Raw genomic sequence first — 23,832 nt, 5'->3', positions numbered from 1 at the left:
AACCCTCGCATAGCATCACATGTCTCGGACTTACTAAATGAATCTAGCGTGTCAGGCACCTAGGGAAGATGAATATTATTATTATCTCTTCTCAATCTGTACAGTTGTAATGGCTTCAATGGCTTTGTAGGAGCGGGTTAGTTTAAGTAGTTAAGAAGTAGTGTCTGCGAATAAGGTTAACTTGTGGAAGTCTAACAGTAGTATTTACACTGAGTTATCGCTGAGCTCAGTTCAAATAAGGTTTCACTCAAACTTCTACTTTATGCCAGAGCCGTGGCTCAGCAGTTAACATATGATCCATACATGGTGGGTCTTGGTGCTCATACAGGAGACACAAGTTTGAATCCATTCAGTTTCATGACATCCATTCATTTCTGTCATATTTCTACTGTCAAACATACCATACTTTCTATTCCTCATTCCATTTTTCCATTCCCCATCCCTTGTCTCTCTCTGATTCTCTCTCTGTCTCCTGTAGGACATCGAGGAAACGATGAACACTGCTCTGAATGAGCTAAAGGAACTAGAAAGGCAGAGTTCTGCCAAACACGCCCCTGATGTGGTGCTGGACACCCTGGAGCAGATGAAGAATGCTCCCACTCAGACCAGCTCCAACGAGTCCCTCAGCCAACTCCACGGTCTCCTGCTGCGGGCTGCCGTCACCGAGCCGCCCATGCGCCGTAGCACAAGCTCATCCAGTGATACCATGAGCACCTTTAAGCCTGCTGTAGCTCCACGTATGGGAGTACAGCTCAAGCCCCCCGCTCTGCGACCCAAGCCCATGGTGACGATACCAAAGTCAGGAGCGGCACAGTATCCGGCGCCCCCTCCACAGGATCCACTGGATAAATCCTGCACACAGAGAGGACACAACAGTTGAAGGACAACAAAAGATAATGATCACTGCAATAGAAGCCAGATTTATTGTTGATTTTAATGTGTTCTCCAACATTTCATTCGCTTTAGAGAGGAATGGGCTAAAATGAATAAACTGCTGGTTAAATACAGAAACTTTAATACATGTAGTCTCTTGATTCTTTGTTACTGTGGTCGGCATGGAATTAATAAACTAAAAATAACAGTGGTCACTAAGCATAGTTCAGAGGACGAGTAGATTTGTTAAAGGGATAGTTCACCCAAAAATGAAAATTCTGTCATCATTTATTCACCCTCGTTTTTCCAAACCTGTATGACTTTCTGTCGAACATAAAAGGAGATCTTAGGCAGCATGTCTTAGTCAACATCTAGTTTTGTGTCCTATAGTAGAAGGGAAGTCATACGGGTTTGTGAAAACAAGGGTGAATAAATGATACCAGAATTTCCATTTCTAGGTGAATTATCCTTTTAAACTGGTGTTTAATATTTTAGAGGGTTATACTTTCTCTAACATGCCCTCTTTTGTCACTTTAATTAAACAAAGGGACATTCTTGTAGAGCAAGACACCTGTGACTAATGGAAAGCAATTAATGTGTATCCAAAAAACTGTTTGCTTGCATGTACAACACCTTATTTTCCCATGTGTTACTCAGTGTGAATAGATTAAGGAATTCTGACAATGATACTAAAGAAAGCAACAAATCACTTTGGCTTCCTGTGTTGTTAAGTGATGTTTTATAGTAGTAGTTTACATCCCGACTGCTAAATGTGAATAATACAGAAACTAAGCGGGATCTTTGTTTTCTTTGTGTGTTTACAGTTTATGGGAAATCAGTGTTTTTGTCTAGTTAAACCTGCCTGGTTAGCACAGTGGAATGTTGACTTTGGAAACTCTGCCACATATGATGATCGTTCTGATTGGCTGTTTGAGGCAGTTGGATGTTGTCGACACCTTATATGTTGCATCAGCAAAGCTTTACTTTGAATATTATATTTTTGATAATAATATTATTTTGCGTAGAGTGAGTTTGCGTGCACCACATCTGCATTGAAGATGTTGAACAACCATTTTCATAGTGACTTTGTTCATTTTTTTTTAAGTTCTTCACTTATTTTCTTACTTGGAAAGATATATATTGTATACATGTATATAAATGTACATCCACTAAACCTTATTTCTTTCTCATTTACATAACGTTGTCCCAGATCAAACAGTGGCTCACTAGAGACTATTTTTTTTAGGGTCTGTGTGCTTGGTAAAATGCAATCTGTGAATATTTAAGTCTAGTTGAAAAAAAAAAACATGATGTGCTGCTTAGATTTTGATATGGATAGGCTACAAAAAGCTTTCCTGGTCGGCTTAGCTGTCTAAATGCTCGGCTTGGCTCTATGCTATAAAGCATGAATCATAATCATTTTAGTTGCAATATGCAAGTACTTCTAGAAACCTTTCTGCAAGATTTAAGGCAATAGTTCTTGTTTCACCAAACAAGGCGATAGTGCCGATTGATAGCCATGGACTCATAGACTGTTACTGCAGTACTTTCATAGGATAGTACTGGTTTTATGTGCGCTAGAGTCCTATTAACCTTTTGTAAGGCGTCATATACAGCACCGCGCCCAAAATTAAAGGGATAGGTCACCTAAAAAAATTCTAAATTGTTTACTTGCCTTCATGATGTTCCAAACCTGTATGATTTTCTCTTTTCTGTGAAATTAGTGAGTAGATGTGAGGAAGAATTCATTGTATGGAAAAAAAATCCTGTTGTACCCTACTATATGATGTTTTTTCCTTGTTTTTAGCTTTGTAGTTACAAATAATAAAAAAACAGCAGAACCATCATAATTTATATTAATAACAACAATAATTATTATAATGATTTAAAGTTTATTTTATAATTATTATTAATTGTTTAATTAAAAACATGTAACATAGAAATAATATTATTGTTATTAATATTATTATTATCATTATAAATGACATTGACTGGTAAACTTCAGGGTTAATTGTTTTATTTAAATACTCTTTATATGATATGATGTTAAGATAATGTCTAACCAACTGAATCACTCTCAAATTATAATGCTTCACACAAGGAGGACTGTTGTAAATTTCATTTTTAGAATAAATAATTGAAGGCAGGTCTTTAGATTGTATCAGATGAACCAATATACTGTATCATTCAGTGAAAAATGTATTTGAATTGCAATTCTGTCTTTAAAGGTTCACTCAGTATTTTGTTTTAAGTATGTCGAAGTATGGCTTACACTGACACCTAGTGGCCCGGATGAGGCATCTTTCAAACGCAGTCGTTTTCAGTTACCAATCCCATTGTAGAAATTCACAATGCACAGTAAACCAGGATTAATTTAATCCATGAGTGAAAGTCTCCAGAAACAGGGCAGTTACCGAGATTAAGTAAGTAGTATTCAGCTGGTCATGTGATGCTAAAATGGCTGCCCCCATGAGTGGACCTTCTCCATGTAAAATAAAAGAGCTTTTATAAAGTTATTGATATGACTGAACTCTTCATCTCACATGAGTGGTCACGATTTCATACATATGTACTTGGCATATCATTCTTGAACCAGTTAAAGATATTTTATACAGCCTTTACAGGTTGGTTGGTTACTATAAGTGTGGTAACTTCAAAAAGATTGTAAAGTGGCTTGGAGGGAGATCTCATATATATATTTTTTTTTATAGATGTAACAGTAACTGATATTCTGTACGAAATGATGGTTACAATGTTGAGATATGTAGTAAGAGAGCGTTAGTAGCAAACCGCAAACGCCAGGTAACGCTCGAGAGCAGCACCAGTTTCGGTTTCGTTTCTGTTTAAATGCCTCAAATCATTAGCTAGACGCAGGGAATTGATCATCTTCGAAAATGGCATCTTTCGTATCTAAAAACATATATAATTTTCTCTGTATAAACGAGGGCTGTTCGGATTTTGGTAAAGTGGAGAGTAATTTACGGCAGAGTTTTACGGTGGCGGATCAGGTGTTGTCTCTGGTGCTCGATGACCAGGAGAAGTTTGTTGTAAAAGAGGATGAAGAATCGAAAGACACCAAATCCATAATGGGTGCTGACAGTCTGATCATTGCCAAAACCTCCTTGCGAGTGTGCAAAAATGACAAATGTGTCAGCTGTGAAGAACTGCACCTATGTAGGTACTTTGTGTGTGGAAACTGCAGATTTGGGTAAGTAAAGATTCATCCTAGGCCTGTTGTTAGAGTGAATACGTTGAAACGGTACATTAATGAATATTAAGGCACTTAACTCCAGGTTGTTCCGGGGGGGGATTGTCCCTGTAATAATTGCACTGTAAGTCGCTTTGGATAAAAGCGTCTGCCAAATGCATAAATGTAAATGTAAATATGTTTGGAACACTCTCGGGAGGATGTTTACAGTCATGAAAGTACAGCTCGTATCTACTTGAATGGAGAAAAACCAAAATCTAAAAAATGGTTGGTCAAGATTACGATCTTGCAATAAAATATTATTTTATATTACAATACTGGTATAAAAAATCGGGTTCCTTTATCTCATTTTGCGCAAATAAATAAATAAACACTGGCTTGTATAGCTAATGCGCATGCGCGTTCTAAAATTGATTGGCAGGCGATGAATCTAAAAGACGATTGTCTCTTTTAACTGTAAGGCGGGACTTTGTACATTTGTTTACCGTTGGGCGCTCAGAGCTGATTGGTTGAGCGTTAAAATGTCTCCCATTCATTTTAATAGAAGTGGCCCATCTCTGTTGAATAATCTCTGCCCTTTCTAAAATTCACCATGGTAACCAATTATTATTATTATTATTTATGTATTTTTTTTAATTATACCATTACTTAAGATATTATTTGTACAAAATATATGAATATAGGATTTCTTAAAAACATGAATCTCACAGCAGAGTAGCTTCATTCCTGAAAGGGATAGTTCACCCAAAAAATTATCTCCTCACTTACTCACCCTCATGCCATCCCAGATGTGTATGACTTTCTTTCTTCTGCTAAACACAAGCAAAGATTTTTAAAAGAATATCTCAGCTCTGTTGTTCCTCACAATGTAAGTGAATGGTGGCCAAAACATTCAAGTTCGTGTAACTCTTGCTAGGTGTTGAGAGGAAATATTATTATTGGAATGTGTAATACTGTATGTTTCTATGTTCACATGACCGTAAACAACAAAATTATTTCATAAGTTCTACATTTGCAATATATTGCAAAATATTAATTTGCTCTTTCAATATATTTCTGTTTATGACAATTTCAGAACAAAGTGCAAAAATTCCCATGACTTGTCCTCAGCACATAATGTTGATCTTTTGAGGAAGCGAGATCTTCAAGGGCTTGCAGGTGGACAGTTGTTTCAACTTCTTCTTCAGAATGATCCCTTTTTACTACCAGAGGTCAGTGTCTATTAATTCAAATATGTGTACACATTATGTCAGGCTGACATACGAAATTGATGTAAGGAAAACTGGGAACACTTCATGAAAAGTTTCCTTTCATCAACATTAGTTAATGCATTAGGTGCCATGAACAAACAATGAAAATATATTTTTAACAGCAGTTAGGCTATTAATCTAGGTTAATTTTAGTTAATAAAAACACAATTGTTCATTGTTTTTTCATGTTAGTTCATGGTGCATTAACTAATGTTAACAAATACAACTTTTGATTTAAAAAATGTATTAGTATTTGTTGAAATTAACATTAACCATTTTATTGCAGGCATAATTGTTTTCATAAATTATATAGTTTCACTCCACCACTACTGAATACAGCTGAAAAGAAATTGTATTTTACCCGAGTTATGAGTTGGCAGTCTGTATTAAACCCTAAAATTAATATGTGGGTTAAATATTGCTTCTGGCGACTTGCATTAAAAGTGTATTCCTGTTAAGGAAAAAATGCAGATGTCTGATCAGGTTGTGAAAGTGTTAACAAGGGTACTCTTCTCCTGCTGTAGCATGCAGGGAGAAGAGATCTTCTCACCTCTCAAAATGTATTTAAATAACATTTGTGGCCTTTCAAAAATATTCAGTGACCAATATAGCCACCCTTCTTTTCAATAACTGCCACAAGCCTTCCATCTACGGAGTCTGTCAGTTTCTTGATGTTCACAATCAACTTTCGCTGAAGCAGCAACCACAGCCTCCCAAATGCTGTTCAAAGAGGTTTATTGTCTTCCCTCACTCAGTAGGATTTAAGTCAGGTGAGGAAGGGGGCCAAGTCATTATTTGGGCATCTTTGAGGCCCTTGCTGGCTAGCCAAGCAGTGGAGTACTTGGATGCATGTGATGGATAAAGATCATGGACTTCTTGAATGCTGAGGACATCTTCCTGTACCACTGCTTGAAGAAAGTACTTTCCAGTAACTGGCAGTAGGTTTAGGAGTTGAGTTTCAGTCCATCTTCAACTCGAAAAGGTTCGACTACCTCATCCTTAATGATAGCAGCCCATACCAGTACTCCACCTTGCTGGCACCAGACTTGAAGTGGTGCTCTGTGTCCATTAGTGATCCAGCCACAGGCCCCATCCATCTGGTCCATCAAGAGTCACTCTCATTTCATCTGTCCATTAAAACTTAATGTATTTCTTTGCCCAATCTTGACACTTCAGCATGTGAATATATTCAGTGCTGGTCATGTTTCAGCCTTCTTGACCTTGGCCATGTCTCTGAGCACTTGGCACCTTGTATTTCTGGACACGCCAGGTAGGTTGCAGTTCTGGAATATGGTAGCATTGGAGGATAATTGGTTCTTGGTAGTTTAACATTTAATGCTGAGTTTACACTACAAGATTTTAGGCCCGATTTTCACTTGTTGACAGTTTAGTGGAGATCACAGACAAAAGGCCAAAATCATATGCAAATTGGAGCTCACTCGACTAACGCAATGTATGAATTATCAAAGACATGATCTGAGAGAAGCTCTGACATGTCACCAATTTCAGCGAGATATCTAGTGTGTTATCTGGACCTGTCTGCGATTCCAAATTGCGCAATGTGAAATATGTTTTGACTGAATACAACTGCAGCGTTGACCTACAGCCAATGATAGAGCAAGAAACGGGGCACGAGAAGTTTCAGTGGAAGGAGTCCTGATGTACCTGCAACAGAACATCAACTAGCATGGCTGCAGTATCAAGAAAGTCTCATTTTACTAAAGAAATGGAGGAACAAGACAGACAGATCTGTAAACTGAACGGTACCACAATCCGATGTCTTTGAAAGTCGTGTAGTGTGTAGGAGGCATAATTGATCTCAAGTCTTTTGCAGTTAATTTGCACCTTTTCTTCTTCATGCGTTTTTTTCTGCCTCAGTTGACTATTCGCAACAAAACGTTTGATTGTCCGGTGGTCACGCCTCAATAGTTTAGCTATTTCAAGAGTGTTGCATCCGTCTGAAAGGCATTTTACAATATTTGACTTTTCAGTGTCAGTTAAATCTCTTCTTTGGCCCATTTTACCTGAGGTAATGAAGTTGCCTAATAATTATGCACACCTTGAAATAAGATGTTAGTCACTTTCACCACACCCTTCCTCATTACACAAATAAATACCTGAAAAATGATTGAATCCAATAAACATTCAAGTTTATATGGTTTGGAGTTGGAAAATGTGCATGGAAATAATGATTAGATCAGAATACTCACTTGCCTAATAACTGGGTATCCGGTGTAAATATTTGTTTTTTGTCTTATTTTGTATTTCTATATATACTTATATTTTCTATTCACCTTTTATTTTTATTCAATTTTTGTATTATTATTATTATCTCTGTCTTGTTGTTGTATTGTTTGTGCACTGGAAGCTTCTGTTACCAAGACAAATTCCTTGTATGTGTAAACATACTTGGCAATAAAACTCATTCTGATTCTGAGCTTCGTAAACTATTTCTCTATTAATGTAGTCTAAGTATAAGGTAACACCATAGTTAATGTTTGCTACATAAAATAAACATGTTGTTGAAAAGACTGTTTTAAAAGGATAGTTCACCAAAAATAAAAATCCTCTCATCATTTACTCACCCTCATGCCATCCCAGATGTGTCTGACTTTCATCTGCAGAACACAAATAATTTTTAGAAGAATATTTCAGCTCTGTTGGTCCATACAATGCAAGTGAATGGTGATTAGACCTTTGTAGCTCTAAAAAACACATAAAAGAAATATAAAAGTAAAGTAATTTAGTTCCATGGGTTAAATCCATATCTTCAGAAGTAATATAATAGGTCTGGGTGAGAAAGATCTCTTACTCTTAAATCTTCACTTTGACTTTTACATCTGAAAGTTACATGTGATGCCTGTTTAGTTTCAAAGTTAAAGTGGAGATTTTGGGTAAAAATAGGACTTAAATATTGTTCTGTTTCTCACCCACACATATTATATCGCTTCTGAAGATAAGGATTTCAACACTGGAGTCTTTTGGATTACTTTTATGTTTCCTTTATGTGATTTGTGCTACAAATGGTGGATCACCATTCACTTGCATTGTATGGACCTACAGAGCTGAAATATGTGTTCTGTGTTCTGCAGAAGAAAGAAAGTCAGACACATCTGGGATATCATGAGGGTGAGTAAATGATGAGAGAATTTTCATTTTTGTGTGAACTATCCCTTAAGGCAGTGGCTTGTGTGAAATGTGAATATAATGACAAGCGTATAGTGATATCCCTCTGCCCTATTCCCTTCAAAGACTTTATCATCCACTGTGAGAGCTTTGGAGGGCTGAATGTTGTAGGGCTCAAAAAATAAGAGTCATTTAGAGCTCACTGTTTAAGTCATTTTTATTGTAAATTCTGAAGCGATCTTACAACATGATTGTCGTGATTGTTCTCCCTTCGTTGTGCCCTTCGTAGGGTGATTTATCCCATTTGGAATGCAGGACCAGTCTCTCTCTGTCCCGTCACTGAAGTAGATTTGAATGTCTTTAGTTTGATTACGTCAACATTCGAACTGTGGAAGTTTTTGACAAAACTTTATGTAGATAAATAACAAGTCAGTCACCGTGACTTTGAATATCTTGGAAGCTGGTCTGGTCTAAATTGGGTGTACAACACAATCTGCATATTGACTGTGGAATTTTGTTGTGATGACTCACAACCCACAACCAATCAGATTGCCTCACCCCCCCCCACACACACACACACACATAAAAACTGGTTCTGGCACCAGTGACTCAAAAATTAATGAAACTTCAACCAGTCAATTTGTAATAAATTATATATTATTAAAAATACATATAAGCAGAAAATTGTAGGTAACACTGAAGTGCTATTTGATACGATATATGCCTCTCGTCTCTCTATAATGTTTGTAGGTTTGCTACTATTACAACAAGGGAAATGGAGAACATGGCAGTTGTAAATATAAAACATCATGCACCAACCTGCACCTGTGCCAGCACTTCCTGCAGGATGACTGTAAATTTGGAGCTGCATGCAAAAGAGCCCACATATTTGATGCACAGGCACAGAAAATCCTCAAAGGCAGAGGGATCAGTCCAGATAACATGCGCAAACTCCATAAGATTTACAAGAACAAGATTCTGATCACTTCTGCCCATGTAAATCCTGTCAAGAAGAGTGCACAAACAGGTGAATAAAACTAGCTAACTGTCTTTGTTCTGCTGTTTAAAGTTAGCACAGATGTTTATTCCTCATTGAACAAAACAGGCGATCTCTAGAAGAGTAGTTATCATATACAATAGAAACTGGTATGTCGAGTAGGTCCATTCTATGGGAGTCACAGAAAAATCCAAATAATAATAAAATAATAGAATGCAACTATATAGAATGTAATTATAATATGATGTAATCCATTATGATAGCAAGCTAAATCAACTAAATCAAGCTATAAACTTTTTATGAGAAAATGCTTTCTTATTTTACTGTTGATGTCAAAAATTGTTTTTACCCAATTCAATATTTGAACTGATAAATCATACAGTAATTCTGCTGTTTATACAAAATTGTCAGTTTTCTTAATCAGCCTATGTCATCTTAATAATATTGCATATTGTTTAGCCTATGGTAAGAGTGATACACTGGTTACTTTTGTACCTAAAGCAGTTTTGGTACTTTCACTTGATGTCTAATGCAAAAATCTGGGTCCTCCAAAAGCTGATGATAATCACTGTTCTAGAATATTACACTGTTTGTTCTTCTCCTTTTCTCCTCAGTGTCTCTGTCCATTCTGGCTACAACTCCAGCAGCTCTACCAGCAGTGAGAGAGCGCACTAGACACAAATCCAGCCATTCTGTCAGTGAGGCTGATCAAAGTGAGATCTGTCTCTTTTTCTTGCGCTCTGGATGTAGTTTCAAAGGTAATGTCATTATACAGGTGCATTCCCTAACAGTAAACTTTCTGGGTAAAGGAATAGTTGACCCAAAAGGAATATTCTGTCATAATTTACTCACCCTCATGTAGTTTCAAACCCTTATTGACTTTCTTTCGCAGAATGCAAAACAAGATGTTTTAGTGAATCTCGGTCCGTCTTGCCAGTACAATAGTGTCTCAATTTAAATGTAAAAAAGAACAGAAAAGTATAATAATATTAGTTAAGGGTGCTAGGCAAAGTACTGGAATGGGGCCCTCTTCATTGTTATTATTTTTTATTATGATTATTTTATTATTTATTGTGGTAAGACATGAAAAAAAGTAGTAGCTCATTCAAATAATCACGTAATCACACAATTTGCCTCAACAACAATATAAAAATTGTTCAATGCCATAAAGTTTGCAAGCTTTGGCACATCTAATAACAAAGTTTTAGACTTGTTCTTTCTCAGTGGTGCTCATTGTAGCAGCCTGGAAATTTTGAAACAAAACTTTGTTACCAGATGAACCGAACTACAAGATGAGTCTGTCTCTGTCTTTCAAGAGCAGCCTATAGCAGCCAGCCAATCAGAATGGATTTTCGGCCAACTTTTACAGAAGAGCATAATAAATAAATAATCACATTTTAATTAAACCCTATCCATAACAAATTTTGATAAAATAATTTTTTAGAACTATTAATATTAACATTAATATTGCAATTTCTAAAACTCCGACACACCACAGAATATGTAGGCCTAGTTTCTTATTCCCTGATTTGTAATTAAAACACTAATACTTTGTTTTGATAAATACATGTTTTTATTAACATATTCATTGTGGTGCTTTATGAGTAGACCACTAATCTGAATAGGCTAAAGGAACTCATCCCACTCGAGAAACATGATGATGGCATTTGGTGGAAGGTGTAGATGTGCTTGCCGGTATATGTTGGAGCACCAGTATTTGTCACAGGCAATGTTCACTCGATCTCCGGACGTCATCGCACTATCAGGGGTGTTGATCTATCTCTCTTGGGCCCCTCTCAGTGGCTGGACCCCACTTTTCCCCCCTTATGGGCTTACCTGTTGAAAATAACAGTAATATTAATAATATCGGTGTTATAACAGCGATATTTCAAGTTATGTTATTTTGCATTTAATAATTATAAAAAACATAGTTTGTATTTTTAGGAGGCCCTCAGCTTTTAGGGTCCGTAGGCGGATGCACACCTTTGCCTAGTGCTAAGTCTACCGCTGCCAGTAGTCCATGCGACTCATGCGTCCTATGCCAAGTCTTCTGAATGCATGTGATAGGCTTTGTTGAGAAACAGCTCGAAAGTTTGGTAATTTTTCAGTGAACAATTTGACGTTCATTGCACATTAATGAGCAATTTGAGAGAAGCTTGTTCACAGTGGCATGCGTATTCACACGAGAACATTTAGCTCAAAAACTACTCAAGTTCTCATTTAATATATGTTTATTAATATTTCTCCTATTGTGTTTCACATAAGACAGAATGTCATAAGAGTTTGCAAAAACATTATGGTGAGTAAATTCTGACAGAATTTTCATTTTTGGGTGAACTATTCCTTTAAGAAAGAAACTTTTAAAATGTGTTTTCTTCTCATGATGAAACCGTCATTGTTTGTGTCTTTAGACAAGTGTGTCCGTGTTCACCATCATCTACCGTATAAATGGCAGATTTCACACTCGAATGAAAGTACGTGGACTGACCTGCCAAATGAAGAGGAGATTGAGGAGGCGTTCTGTTGTCCATGTAATGATTCAAGGTCTAACTCTATAGTGTTTTGTTATACTAATATGCATATGTGATTCAATTTGGGTGATTTCTTTTAATCTCTCATCTATTCTCCACAGTATTACTAAGATCAACAGAGAATATCTGAATATTGACTTTATCACAATGACACGTGGACAATCAAAAATCCATCGCCTATCTACAGTATCATCTGTTACTAAACCCCCTCACTTTATTCTGACTACTGAATGGCTGTGGTATTGGAAGAATGACAGTGGGGGTTGGACAGAGTATGGCAAAGGGGTCAGTGGTGTCATTGAGACATATTATTATATCTTATTTTAATATCAGCCTAAATCAAGCTATTCTAAACATCATGTTTAATATATTATTGAAATAATCAGTTAGCATATTACTGAAATTCATAGCAGGTACTGTTTGAATCTTACAGGAGGATGCAAAACTTGTGGCCTCGGTCACTTCAGAAGACCTTGAGAAGCATTACCTGGCTGACAGTGAGAAGGAAATTACATTCAGCTCAAAAAACCATCAATACACTCTCAAATTTAAAGGTACTTAAAGGGAAGGAAAATTCAGTCATCATTTGCTCACTCTCTTATTGTTCCGAACCCTAATGACTTAATTTACTTTGTGGAAAACAAAAGAAGATATTTAGATTAATGTTAGTCTCATTAGTCTCAAAGTCTTCACTTTCATTGCATTTTTCCCAAACATTGACTGTGAATGGTGACTCAGGCTGTAAGTCCCAAGCATTCTGCCTTAAAGGGATAGTTCTCCCAAAAATGAAAATTCATTCATCATTTACTCACACTTTCTAAAGATTTTTAGAAGAATATTTCAGCTCTGTAGGTCCATATAATGGAGGTAAATGGTGGCCAGAATTTTGAATCTCCAAAAATCACATTAAGGCAACATAAAAGACTCCAGTGGTTTAATCAATGTAATCTGAAGCAATCCTTTTGTTTTGGGGTGAGAACCGACCAAAATATATATATATATATTTTTTGCAATGTACATCTTGCCATTGCAAGCTCGATTACACTTCCTAGCTCTTGAAAACCGGATTAAACCACTGGAGTCTTATGGATAACTTTTATGCTGCTTTTATGTGATTTTTGGAGCTTCAAAGTTCTGGCCACCATTCGCTTGCATTGTTTGGACCTACAGAGCTGAAATATTCTTCTAAAAATCTTAATTTGCATTCTGCAGATGAAAGAAAGTCATGCACATCTGGAATGGCACGAGGGTGAGTAAATTATGAGAGAATTTTCATTTTTGGGTGAACTTTCCCTTTAAAGCTTTGTGTTTCATGGAAGAAAGAAAGTTTGGAATGACATGGGGTAAATGACAGAATTACAATTTTGTGGGTGAACCAATTCTTTAATCATGCAATTTTGGTTAGCTTTTTATATGGCAGTTAACTTTATATGATTTTTTGGCAAATCATTTTCAGACATGTGTCAGCAAAATCTGCAGTACAAAACTGTTAGAGAGATTCGAAGGAGACCACGTTTTGTGTCTGCCCAAGAAATCAAGAGCAAAATAAAGAGGTAAGATATACCATTCATCCAATCCATTCTCACACACTGTATTAAACTGTTGTTTATTGTACAATGTTTTGATTTGAAGTGAGTCTCCAGAGAGCTCAACCTCTTCTGTGGAAGTTCCTTCTTACTGGGACAAAGGAGCTCTCCCTAGCTTCACCTACAAGGTACACCGTCCAATCACTCTACAGCAAGGCAAAGTACAATATGTCTTCTGTCGTTATACATTTAGGGAATCAATTCTATTTAGTTTTGCACCTCTCTTAAAATTGTTATCCGTGGTTAAAGTTGAGGACCATTCCAAGTTGCTAAGTTGTAATTGGTTTTCACTTGTGAATAAAATAGCTGTTTGTTGAGTTTGTTGAAGTATTGTTTATCAACAGACATCTAATAATACTGAATATTTGAATCAATTTAATGTATTTCCATAGATTGTTCCTCTGCAAAACTCTTCCAAGGAATACAAAATGATGTGCACATTGTTTAGTAAAACGATGCCCAATAGCATCATTCACAAGATTGAGACAGTGCAGAACCAGTCTCTTTGGAGGGTCTTTCAATGGTAGGTTTTGTCATGTAAACATTTGAACACTGCTCGGTACAGGAAGTTGAGTCATTTACACAGCACCATACTGTCACCACAGACCAATTATAATGTTGTGATATTGAGAATTGAGTAAAATAAAAATTTGAAGTTGAAAAAAATATACAACATGAATTTACTGGAGTGAACTTCATTTGCATATTTTATATATGTACTGTACATTGCCCCTATCAAACATTTGAACACTTATAGATATATGAATTTCATTACAAATAACAACAATATATCAAACTGGTCAGTTCACATGCTGTCATTACAGAGTGACCACAGGTGTAGTTCATCACATTAAAGGAACATTCCAGGTTCAAGTTCGGGTTCCGAATTCTAAGCTTCACATTTCTGTCTTTAAACCCTCCAAAAATTGTCCCATTCACTTCCATTGCAAGTGTCTCACTGTAACCTCAATTTTTGCTTTTTTTAAAGAAAAGGAGGAACGAGTCGAGATACATTTTTGTGGTAATCAACATTATGCCACAAATAATGTCGATTGAGCATAACTTGTACTGAACCCGGAACATTCCTTTATCTGTGGACATGTTCCACTAACTGCCAGAAAGTGCCACATAATAATTTATGCCTTTATCTTGAACAATATATCTGTTGTTCTTTTCTTGAACTTTCTGCATGAAAATCATTTGTGCTATATTTCTCTAAAACGAATGCCACTTGGCTTGATATTTTGTTATATAATGTGAAGAGTTCACACATTTTTAAGTGTGGTTAAAGTGTCCAAATCATTTTTGAGGCACTATGTATATATGTATGTACTGGACATAATAATCTGAATATGGACATGATTTAAGCTCCATTTATCAATCAAATGTATTAACATAAACATACAATGTTTGTTTGGTTTTTTTTCTAGGCAAAAAGAACAAATGATTGAGAAGAATGGAGGGAAGGTAGTAGACCAGCGTTACCTTTTCCATGGTACAAATGAGTCTCTGATAGAAGCCATCTGTGAGCAGAACTTTGACTGGAGGATCTGTGGCAGTCACGGGACACATTATGGGAAAGGTACTTTGACATTTATCTCATACTTTCAGCATGAAGCAGCTTTTGTTCCATGCTTCATAGTGCTGTAGTAGCTGTGAAATCTTACATAAAATGTAGATTTCTTAAACATTTCTCATATTTAACAGGCAGCTATTTTGCCAGAGATGCTTCATACTCTGACAGATATGCAAAATCCAGAACCAAGACCAAGAAGATGTTTGTGGCGCTGGTGCTTGTTGGAGAGTTCACAAAGGGTAAAAGTAGTTTAGTCCGACCTCCACAGAAGAACAGCAGTCTCAAACTTTATGACAGCTGTGTTGACAATGAAACCAATCCAGCCATTTTTGTAGTTTTTGAGAAGTACCAGGTCTATCCTGAGTATATCATTGAATACTCCTAATTTGTAGTACGGTTTCAAAACACGTTTGACTATAAAACATGATGATACTGTAAGCAACGCTCACTTGAAATTTTGGCATTTATTTTATCTTACGATCTTACATTTGAAAGTCTGTTGCACAAATAATTTAGGCTTAGGTTTACATTACTGAAAAATAACCTGATCTCTTAAGGCATTGTTTTCTGTTGAGTAAATTTTTTTATAATATATATATTTTTTTAATGTAATTAACTTTAGTATACCCTCTATGACAGACTCTGTGGTGAAAATGGCAAATTGTTTAGTAGAATATATCAGAATTTGATGCAGATTGCTTAATGCATTAAGTGCAATAGAGACAGCCAGTTAAAACCAACCTGATACCGTCTTTATCAAAGTGCCAATGATTATAAATCAGTAGTCAAAATTTGTATTGCATTATATTTTAAAGCACTGATTTTTTAGCACAATTAAAAAAAAACAAGATTTTGTCGAGAGCTGGCAAAATATGGCACATTAATCATGCCTATTTTAATCATTTAATTTTCATGTTAGTTTTGGCTGTTGACATTGTATTGATTTATGTACATACTGTACAAGACAGGCAAGGGGAAGTAGGACATATACTAGGTACCAGTAAATCATTAGGAGACACAAGAAGCAGGCGTGTCGTTGACTATGGAGACCTTTGCCACTGTGACCTGATGTTAAACTTGAGAAATGAAGGTTGTGATTGTGACAGTCTATAAATAATAACACAGCATGTAAAGCTGAACCAGCCTTAAAGTCTCGGCCCACTTTTCATCTTATGGTGGTCAAGAATCACCTGGTTAGAAAGGAAGTTGCTGTCTGACTGATAAGTAAAATGACCATCCACAGTTGACTTGTTTTGTGAGGTGTGCTTCTGTTAAGCTCCAGAAATCATCACTGTTCATTAAGTTTCCTTCTTGCATTTGGGTGTTTGTTATCAAAATAATGCAACATTGATTTTAAAAACAATAAAAAAATAAACCCATTTATCAAGTCAAGTCATTTTTATTTGTATAGCGCTTTTCACAACACACATTGTTACAAAGCAGCTTTACAGGAAATCATGCATTAAAAAAAATTAAACTGTAATATCTATAATGGCTTACAGTGATCATTGTGTAGTTTGATTAAATATGATTGTAAAATGTGTATAAAAATTAAATAATTAAATAATAATTACATTTAGAACCCCAGTGAGGGAGCTGAAATATGCTCACAAAGGAACATTTTTATTGTTTAGTCATTTAAATTCACTTTTTTATCATTTGAGTAAATCAAAGTTTATCTTCCCTTTCTAATGTTCATAAGTTGGGTAAAATAAAAAATCACATTCACACTCTGTACAACTTGAACCTCGACAATCATATTATGGTGCTGCATTGCAGCTTAATGTCAAATAAAAGGATATAATAATATAAGATACAAAATCACTCAAATCATTTCTAGAGTGGAAATACATGCCTCTCCTTTTAATTTTTAATTTTATCCTTATCATTTTTTATCCCCAATTTTGGAATGCCCAATTCCCACTACTTAGTAGATCCTCATGGTGGTGTGGTTACTCAACTCAATCCGGGTGGCAGAGGACAAGTCTCAGTTGCCTCCACTGCGGAGACCAGTCAATCCACACATCTTATAACGTGGCTCATTGTGCATGACATTGCAGAGACTCACAGCATGTGGAGGCTCATGCTACTCTCCACGATCCACACACAACTTACCACGCACCCCATTGAGAGTGAGAACCACTAATCATGACCACAAGGAGGTTACCCCATGTGACTCTACCCTCCCTAGCAACCGGGCCAATTTGGTTGCTTAGGAGACCTGTCTGGAGTCACTCAGCACACCCTGGATTCTAACTCATGACTCCAGATGTGGTAGTCAGCATCAATATTCGTTGAGTTACCCAGGCCCCCAAAAAAGCAGTTATGATTAAATTAGATCTAGTTAATCATATTTACATCATAATTAAGGAAAATGATCATTAGCTTCAGTAACAAACTGAGTCCATCTTCCTCTTACACCACTGAACTGGTCATTTAAGTCTCTTAAAGATGCCTGGACTAGTACCGACACATGAAATTGATTCCAGAATTAGAGTTTAGATATTTAGATATTGGTTTATTTTAAGTGATATGATTAGAAAAGAATCAGATTGTAAAATCTTGGAATGGAAACTCATCAGGACTCATCCTCAAAATTCTCTCTTTTGGTGATTTTGACAAGAATTCCATTCTTGGGTCCAAGTGTTGTGCTTGACTTTAACTCCAGAGGAACCTGTGTGACACAAAATAGAAGAACATATATACATATATATAGGAAATCTCCCATTTATCTGGCTGCAAATTTGTGAGACACAGTATCTTCATACATCTTCCTCAACTGTACAAGCACAAAAATACAAATACAGGCCTAAAAGCTCAGTAAAGCTGTAGAGATCTGCGACCCGACCAGAGTCTGATGGGACCCGACAAATCGTTGGCTTTAGGGCCTGGTTTGGGTCGTTTTTGCCATGCAGAGTTTCAGTTTCAGGTTGGGTTATAATAAATAATTATATTTGTAAATAATATTTTTGTATTATTTCTATGTAAATAGAAATATGAGCTGGACGTATTTGAACGTTGCGGCACATTTAAAAAAAAATGTCCGCATCTCACGCTGGACCGCCACATTTTTTTAGAATTTCTGTCAAGTTATAAAGAACTTCAATTTTGAAAAGCTTGAGACACCCGAGTTTCATTCGTCTAGCCTTTTTAATGCAGCTGTCACAAAGATTTGACGTTCTAAAGAAGTTCAGGTTGCAAAGAGGACTTTATGTGACTGTTACACATGATTCTAGATTGTTCTTCCCCCTGCAAATGTTCAGCCATTGTCTTTTTCCCTTTTGCGCTGGTGTGCAGAGGGGCCACAAGCCTTGTTTATGTTTAATGTCAGTAAAGTGTTACGGATGTTCTCTAAGATGCTTAAATAAAATACAGTCTATTGCAATACATTGACTTGCTTGCAGAAGAAATTTTAAAGAGCGTGAGCAATTTCAGGTAGGGTTCGGGGCTTCAGGCTTTACCGGTCAGACAATCTCAAGCAGGGGCCTTTAATGTGCAGATTTCTACAAAAGTTTCTCTTTCCCAGTCCAACATCTAATAACAAACCTCAGTGTCCTCGCAGGCCATAACGTTGAACCTTCTCAATATGTGCACCAGAGCCACTTTTATCTCCAGCTGAGCCAGTCTCATGCCCACACAGCTGCGTGGCCCTGCTCCAAACGGCAGATATACAAACGGGTGCCGGTTGGCCTTGGCTTCTGGAGTGAATCTGAGACAAATCCAGAGTTCAATGTTAGCAAATCACACGGCAGACTCACAAACAACATTGGAGACGTTTTGTGTGTGGCTCATTCTAAATATCGGTAGAATATCCATAGATAAAACAAGTAGTTGCTTATAAGCTTGAGGGTTTGTTTAAATCTGTTATAGTGATAGTTATGCTTGTCTTAGCAAAGCACCACTAATGAGAAAATATGTATATTTTGAATATGAAAATCCATAAACATAGTCTAGTTTGAGAAACTTGCAGCCTAAAATGCTGTAGAATTGTTCTTTGTTTAGCAAGGTCATACATGTCATGCAGAATTCTCTTCTTTATTTCATCTTTAATGTTAAGTATGATGGCTGTGCCATTCTGATAATTCAGATTCTCTACCAATGCAGATGATTTGGATTTCAGGCCTTGTCACTTCAGTAATATGGTACACTGTAAACCCTAATGTTGTCATTACTGGAAAAATCAAGTTGTCTTAATTAAACATTTCTTGAAATGTCAAGTTATAACATAATAATATGTTCCTTGAACTTTTTTATCCTAAAAATCTATAGATTTAATATTTTAAGTGTTAATAACTCAAACAATTGAGTACAAAATTGAGGTTATGTAGAATACCCATAATCCCTTGCACTTGAATTATTTATATTTTTGATCAATAGGAACTTAATGTGGCATTTAAACAGATGTTATTAAGAATTTACAGGTTTTAGCTCTTGTAGTATTAATTATTTTGTTTAACTGCAAACAGATGTTTCATGTGATGTCACCATTATGGTGATCTGTGTCCCCTTTTGACCCCGTTGACTCATGTGGAACTGAAGAAGAGGTATATACAGTATGCATTTCAGTGGAGAATTAAGTTTGCTTAATGATTGGCCTAGAATCGGATATACTCGTCTTTATTTGAGCTAGCAAAACTGAGTTAAGTCTACTTGCATCTAGTTAGCTTAACTTAAATAGTTAAGTTCATTCTATATGAACACCACAGGTTTTGGAGACACCATTACTTGATTCAATTGAGGGATCGAGTTTACTCATTCAATTGAGTGAAGTGAACTTATGAAAGTCCTATCAGCTTTGAAAGAACAGACTGTAAAATAGTTCACCTCTCTGGTATGAATTTTTCCGGTTCGGGCCAGTGCTCTGGGTCACGGTGAAGGAAACCTGCAGGGATGTCCAGAGACACCCCTTTTGGCAAAAACTGGCCATTTACCACACAGTCTTGCTCTATTTCTCGTGCAAACCTGTGACGAAATACACAAGACCAACATAAACAGTCTCTTAGATTCAGTCTTCATTGCATGTAGTTCAACTCCCAAAACATAAACATTTTAATTAGAAGTGGCTATGTTATTCATAATAATTTGAGTCTAAAAATTATGCTTTTGGTTCTGTGCATGCGCAACAATTGAGATATGAAATCGCTTGACGTACCTGAACGCAGGTGGGTAGAGTCTGAGCGCCTCACAGATGACCATGTCTAAATATTTGAGCTCTTGGACATTAGTGTAATTGACTGTCTCCTAGAAGGAAAAATGAAAAACATTTAGTGTGATAACACCGAGGCCTGTTTGGAATTATTTCTGTCACTACGTATATATGACCAGTAGGGGGAAGCACTGCAACAATAATCACAGCCACACTGAAGATGGGGGTAATTTCAGTTTTACAACATGCCATTGACTCAATCCATTTCACAGAACATAAAACATTTTTTCTTCAGCAAATACAATGGAAAATGAAAGACTGACAAACTCTTCTCAGATCAGCTTCTATTTATTATTCTTGTCTGTTTCTTGCTGGGGCATTAATTCCTGATTTTTGTTATGTCTTTGAGTTAACTGAAACACGGAAAGCCACAGCAGAGAAGGCAGTGCAAAGCAGTCTATTACTGCATGTCTCTGCGAAAATAGGGGTCAGACACTAAGCACGCTCCCTTGCCATTCTGCCCAAACCCCCTTCCACTTGATCCCCCAGACATGCAATGTGGGCATTATAAATGACTGGGTGCTCTAAAGTCACTCAGTTCCATCAGTAAAAGCATCTGTTATAGGGAAGAGAGGATGCAGCAGGGCGAGAAAGGGGCAGATTTAGCCATGATGGATACAGTTGTCTGCCCCTTTATTGTCTGGCTGCATTGTCACTTTTCATTAGGTGTCATTCTGGGGCAGAATTACATAACTGTGATGAAATGTTGTGAGAGAGGCAGCTTTTAAGTGGATGAGCTGGTAACTAAGGACAGTATTTAGTATGTGTGTAGCATGCTTGAACTACAATTACATTAAGGACTGAGAGGTGCTCTTGAATTTTAAAGACTTCAAGGTGTAATAAGTCTCAGGCAGAGATCAATTACGTAAATGTCCATTATATAAAAATAAAATGTTAATTCAGTGTAAAAAAAGAGAGATTAAAAAGACAAAAAGATGACTCCAACCAGGTCTCCTAAGCAATCAAATTGGCCTAGTTGCTAGGGAGGGTAGAGTCACATTGGGTAATCTCCACGTGGTCGCTATAATATGGTTCTCGCTCTCGGTGGGGCACGCGGCGAGTTGTGCGTGGATGCCGCAGAGAATAGCGTGAAGTCTCCACATGCACTATGTCTCCACGGTAACGCACCCAACAAGCCACGTGATAAGATGTGTGTATTGATGGTCTTAGACGCGGCGGAGGCAACTGAGATTCATCCTCCGCCACCCGGATTGAGGCGAGTCACTACACCACCATGAGGACATAGAGCGCATTGGGATTTGGGCATTCCAAATTGGGAGAAAATATAAATAAATCAAAGTTACAGTTAGGCACTCAAAATGGAAGAAAATGTGGCAAGCCCAAAAATTTCAAAAGAATAGCCACAAGACTTAAACATAATACATGTTAACATCATTTTAGTGTGGAAAAATGTGGGATTTACCGGTGTGTTAATCCCACATAAGACGGTTTACTTGCGGTACCTCATCATGACAACAAAGTTACAATACTGGATATAACTTCAAACAAATCTTTTATATATATATATATATATTTACTGTTGATGCTGTTTTCTTATGTAAATGTTTGAGAATGTGGGATACAACAAATTTTGTTGCTTTGCACAGCAGTACAATGACAAAGTCTTTAACTCAAATACTGTTACAGTGATTATTGTTTTTTATATTATTTTTTTGTGGTAAACAACATTATGCCACAAATGCAGTCTATTCAGCTTAACTTTTATTGAACACAGAACATTCCTTTAATACTGAGGGTTAGGGGTTTTGAATAAATATTTAACTGAAGTATGCACAATAATTAGCATAGCATAATTAGCATAGCCACTGTAGTATTTTGCCAGAAACTGTGGTTACCATGATGAATATTTGTATAAGGTAAATACAAATACTGCATACGATATCTAACATATTTTTACTTCATCTCTCTCCCTAAAACTAAAATCCTTGCCAATTTACTCTGTATGACATTCGTTTCCATGTGAAAGAGGCATATTTGTTTCAGTTGGCACAGCTCTGTTATTTTTTTGAATAATTCCTTTCAATGAATGTGAAGTATTCACCAAATCTCAGCTGAAAAGAAAGACCCTTGTCTGTTTATTCCTTGACTCACAGCCTGAAGTATGACTAAATTTAACTCCACTGAATGCACATCGATGGCTCAAAAATCACAAAGCAAGGTCAAACAGCCCTGCAGACAGGCTTACCAATTTTCTTGTCTTTGTTGACTTCCTTTTTTTTTCATTCAATTCATGCTGTCATCAAACAACCAACCAACCAAAAAAAATCCCAGTGCAAAGATTATGTATAATATCTATAATAGACCTTACACAATGTTCCCATAATGCATTCATAATACCTTCCTGTATGCATCACAAGGGATATGTTTTGCTTGAATGCTGCAATAATTAATGACCGTGATCAGGGACTGCAGGCAATTTTGGCCCAAAGTAGCTTTTCTGAGAGTATGCTTCACAGAGCTCAGTAGGATACAATAAAAGCAAAACAGATGAGAGACAGGGTGACATGTCGCTGCTTTCATACCGTGTGCAAATAGAGGAGACTATTTCCAGTTTAATAAATATGCTAGACCCCGTGTTGGATTATAACCATGGTACAGAGTAGAGAAGTTTGTGGAACTGACACTACAGCTGGTAGTCTGGTAGACGACTTGACTCCTCCAGTCTAAAGGTCTGTCTCAAGTATGTTTCTAGTCACCTCACCCTCAAACATGTTGATTATTGGCAAGTTTATTCCTGTGTTTCAGATGTAAGTGTGTTTCTAAACTCATGATGGGCTCTCTCTGAATATAACTGCACATTTGCTTGTTCTCATTCTGCAACAACAAACACTCTGCTACGCAAGTACTCTAATGTATTCTCATCAAGTCAAAATAAATTAACTTAAAAAGTAACAGAACATGTCATTAAAATCCAAAAGCCCGTACAGTTTGAATTAATAAAACAAGAAATACAGTCTCTATGGAAATGCTTTGGACTAAAAATAACGTTTCCTTCACATTCATTTCTAGAGAGACAAAAAAGCCTCGCCGTGTTCAAGGAGCACCCTGCTAAAACAACTCATTTCCCTGCATATTTCTGTGCCCCTTGGTATTAATATCAGCCTCTTTTCAGAAAATGAGATTCATTTTTCCTGCGAGAGTGTGTGAAGTGTTCACAGGCCTTGGAGCATAGGCGGCCTGCCTTCTCACGTCTACCTTATTTATGTTTCTTGCTTCATTCCAGTCAAGGAAGAAACAGATGATCAGTTAATTCCATGAATTTAAGACATTTAACCTACTGTTTATGGCTAGCTGAACATGATATGTGTGCATGTGTATGTGACATCCATGTAAAGACTTTCTGCAAAACTGGATGATCACGTACTTTACAAATACAAGAGAGGATGCAGCGTTTTTGACATCAAAATATCTGGCTACTTCAAGTGTTTTTTTCCACCTCTTTAAAGATAATCTATTTC

At 36.6% G+C, this 23,832-nt stretch overlaps 3 protein-coding genes across 5 annotated transcripts in view; 2 read left to right on the top strand and 1 right to left on the bottom strand.

Moving 5' to 3' along the window:
- LOC127622967 (SLIT-ROBO Rho GTPase-activating protein 1-like) overlaps positions 1-3,367 on the top strand; it is a 134,255-nt gene extending 130,888 nt beyond the window's left edge. For 2 of the 3 annotated variants that reach the window (XM_052097179.1, XM_052097180.1), the window contains exon 22: positions 479-3,367. In XM_052097179.1, the coding sequence (XP_051953139.1) occupies positions 479-880 (402 nt within the window). In that variant the 3' untranslated portion in view covers positions 881-3,367. The remainder of the gene's footprint in view (positions 1-478) is intronic. The other variant, XM_052097181.1, reaches the window with a different exon arrangement.
- Positions 3,368-3,709: 342 nt separating this feature from the next.
- On the top strand, positions 3,710-16,520 carry LOC127622683 (protein mono-ADP-ribosyltransferase PARP12-like). The gene is made up of 12 exons (XM_052096711.1): positions 3,710-4,081; positions 5,157-5,292; positions 9,208-9,484; positions 10,069-10,212; positions 11,866-11,998; positions 12,087-12,270; positions 12,419-12,539; positions 13,442-13,538; positions 13,618-13,699; positions 13,964-14,094; positions 15,002-15,153; positions 15,279-16,520. The coding sequence occupies exons 1-12, from the start codon at positions 3,768-3,770 to the stop codon at positions 15,530-15,532; spliced, it is 2,025 nt and encodes a 674-aa protein (XP_051952671.1). The 5' UTR covers positions 3,710-3,767; the 3' UTR covers positions 15,533-16,520.
- A 10-nt stretch (positions 16,521-16,530) lies between these two features.
- LOC127622684 (thromboxane-A synthase-like) overlaps positions 16,531-23,832 on the bottom strand; it is a 111,583-nt gene continuing 104,281 nt past the window's right edge. The window contains exons 11-14 of the mRNA XM_052096712.1: positions 20,300-20,388; positions 19,972-20,109; positions 18,694-18,856; positions 16,531-17,821 (exon numbers count right to left, since the gene is read on the bottom strand). Coding sequence (XP_051952672.1) covers positions 17,726-17,821; positions 18,694-18,856; positions 19,972-20,109; positions 20,300-20,388 — 486 coding nt within the window. The 3' untranslated portion in view covers positions 16,531-17,725. The remainder of the gene's footprint in view (positions 17,822-18,693; positions 18,857-19,971; positions 20,110-20,299; positions 20,389-23,832) is intronic.

This window comes from Xyrauchen texanus, chromosome 29, assembly GCF_025860055.1.
Source record: "Xyrauchen texanus isolate HMW12.3.18 chromosome 29, RBS_HiC_50CHRs, whole genome shotgun sequence".
Taxonomy (NCBI): domain Eukaryota; kingdom Metazoa; phylum Chordata; class Actinopteri; order Cypriniformes; family Catostomidae; genus Xyrauchen; species Xyrauchen texanus.
This window is presented reverse-complemented; position numbering and strand designations above follow the sequence as displayed.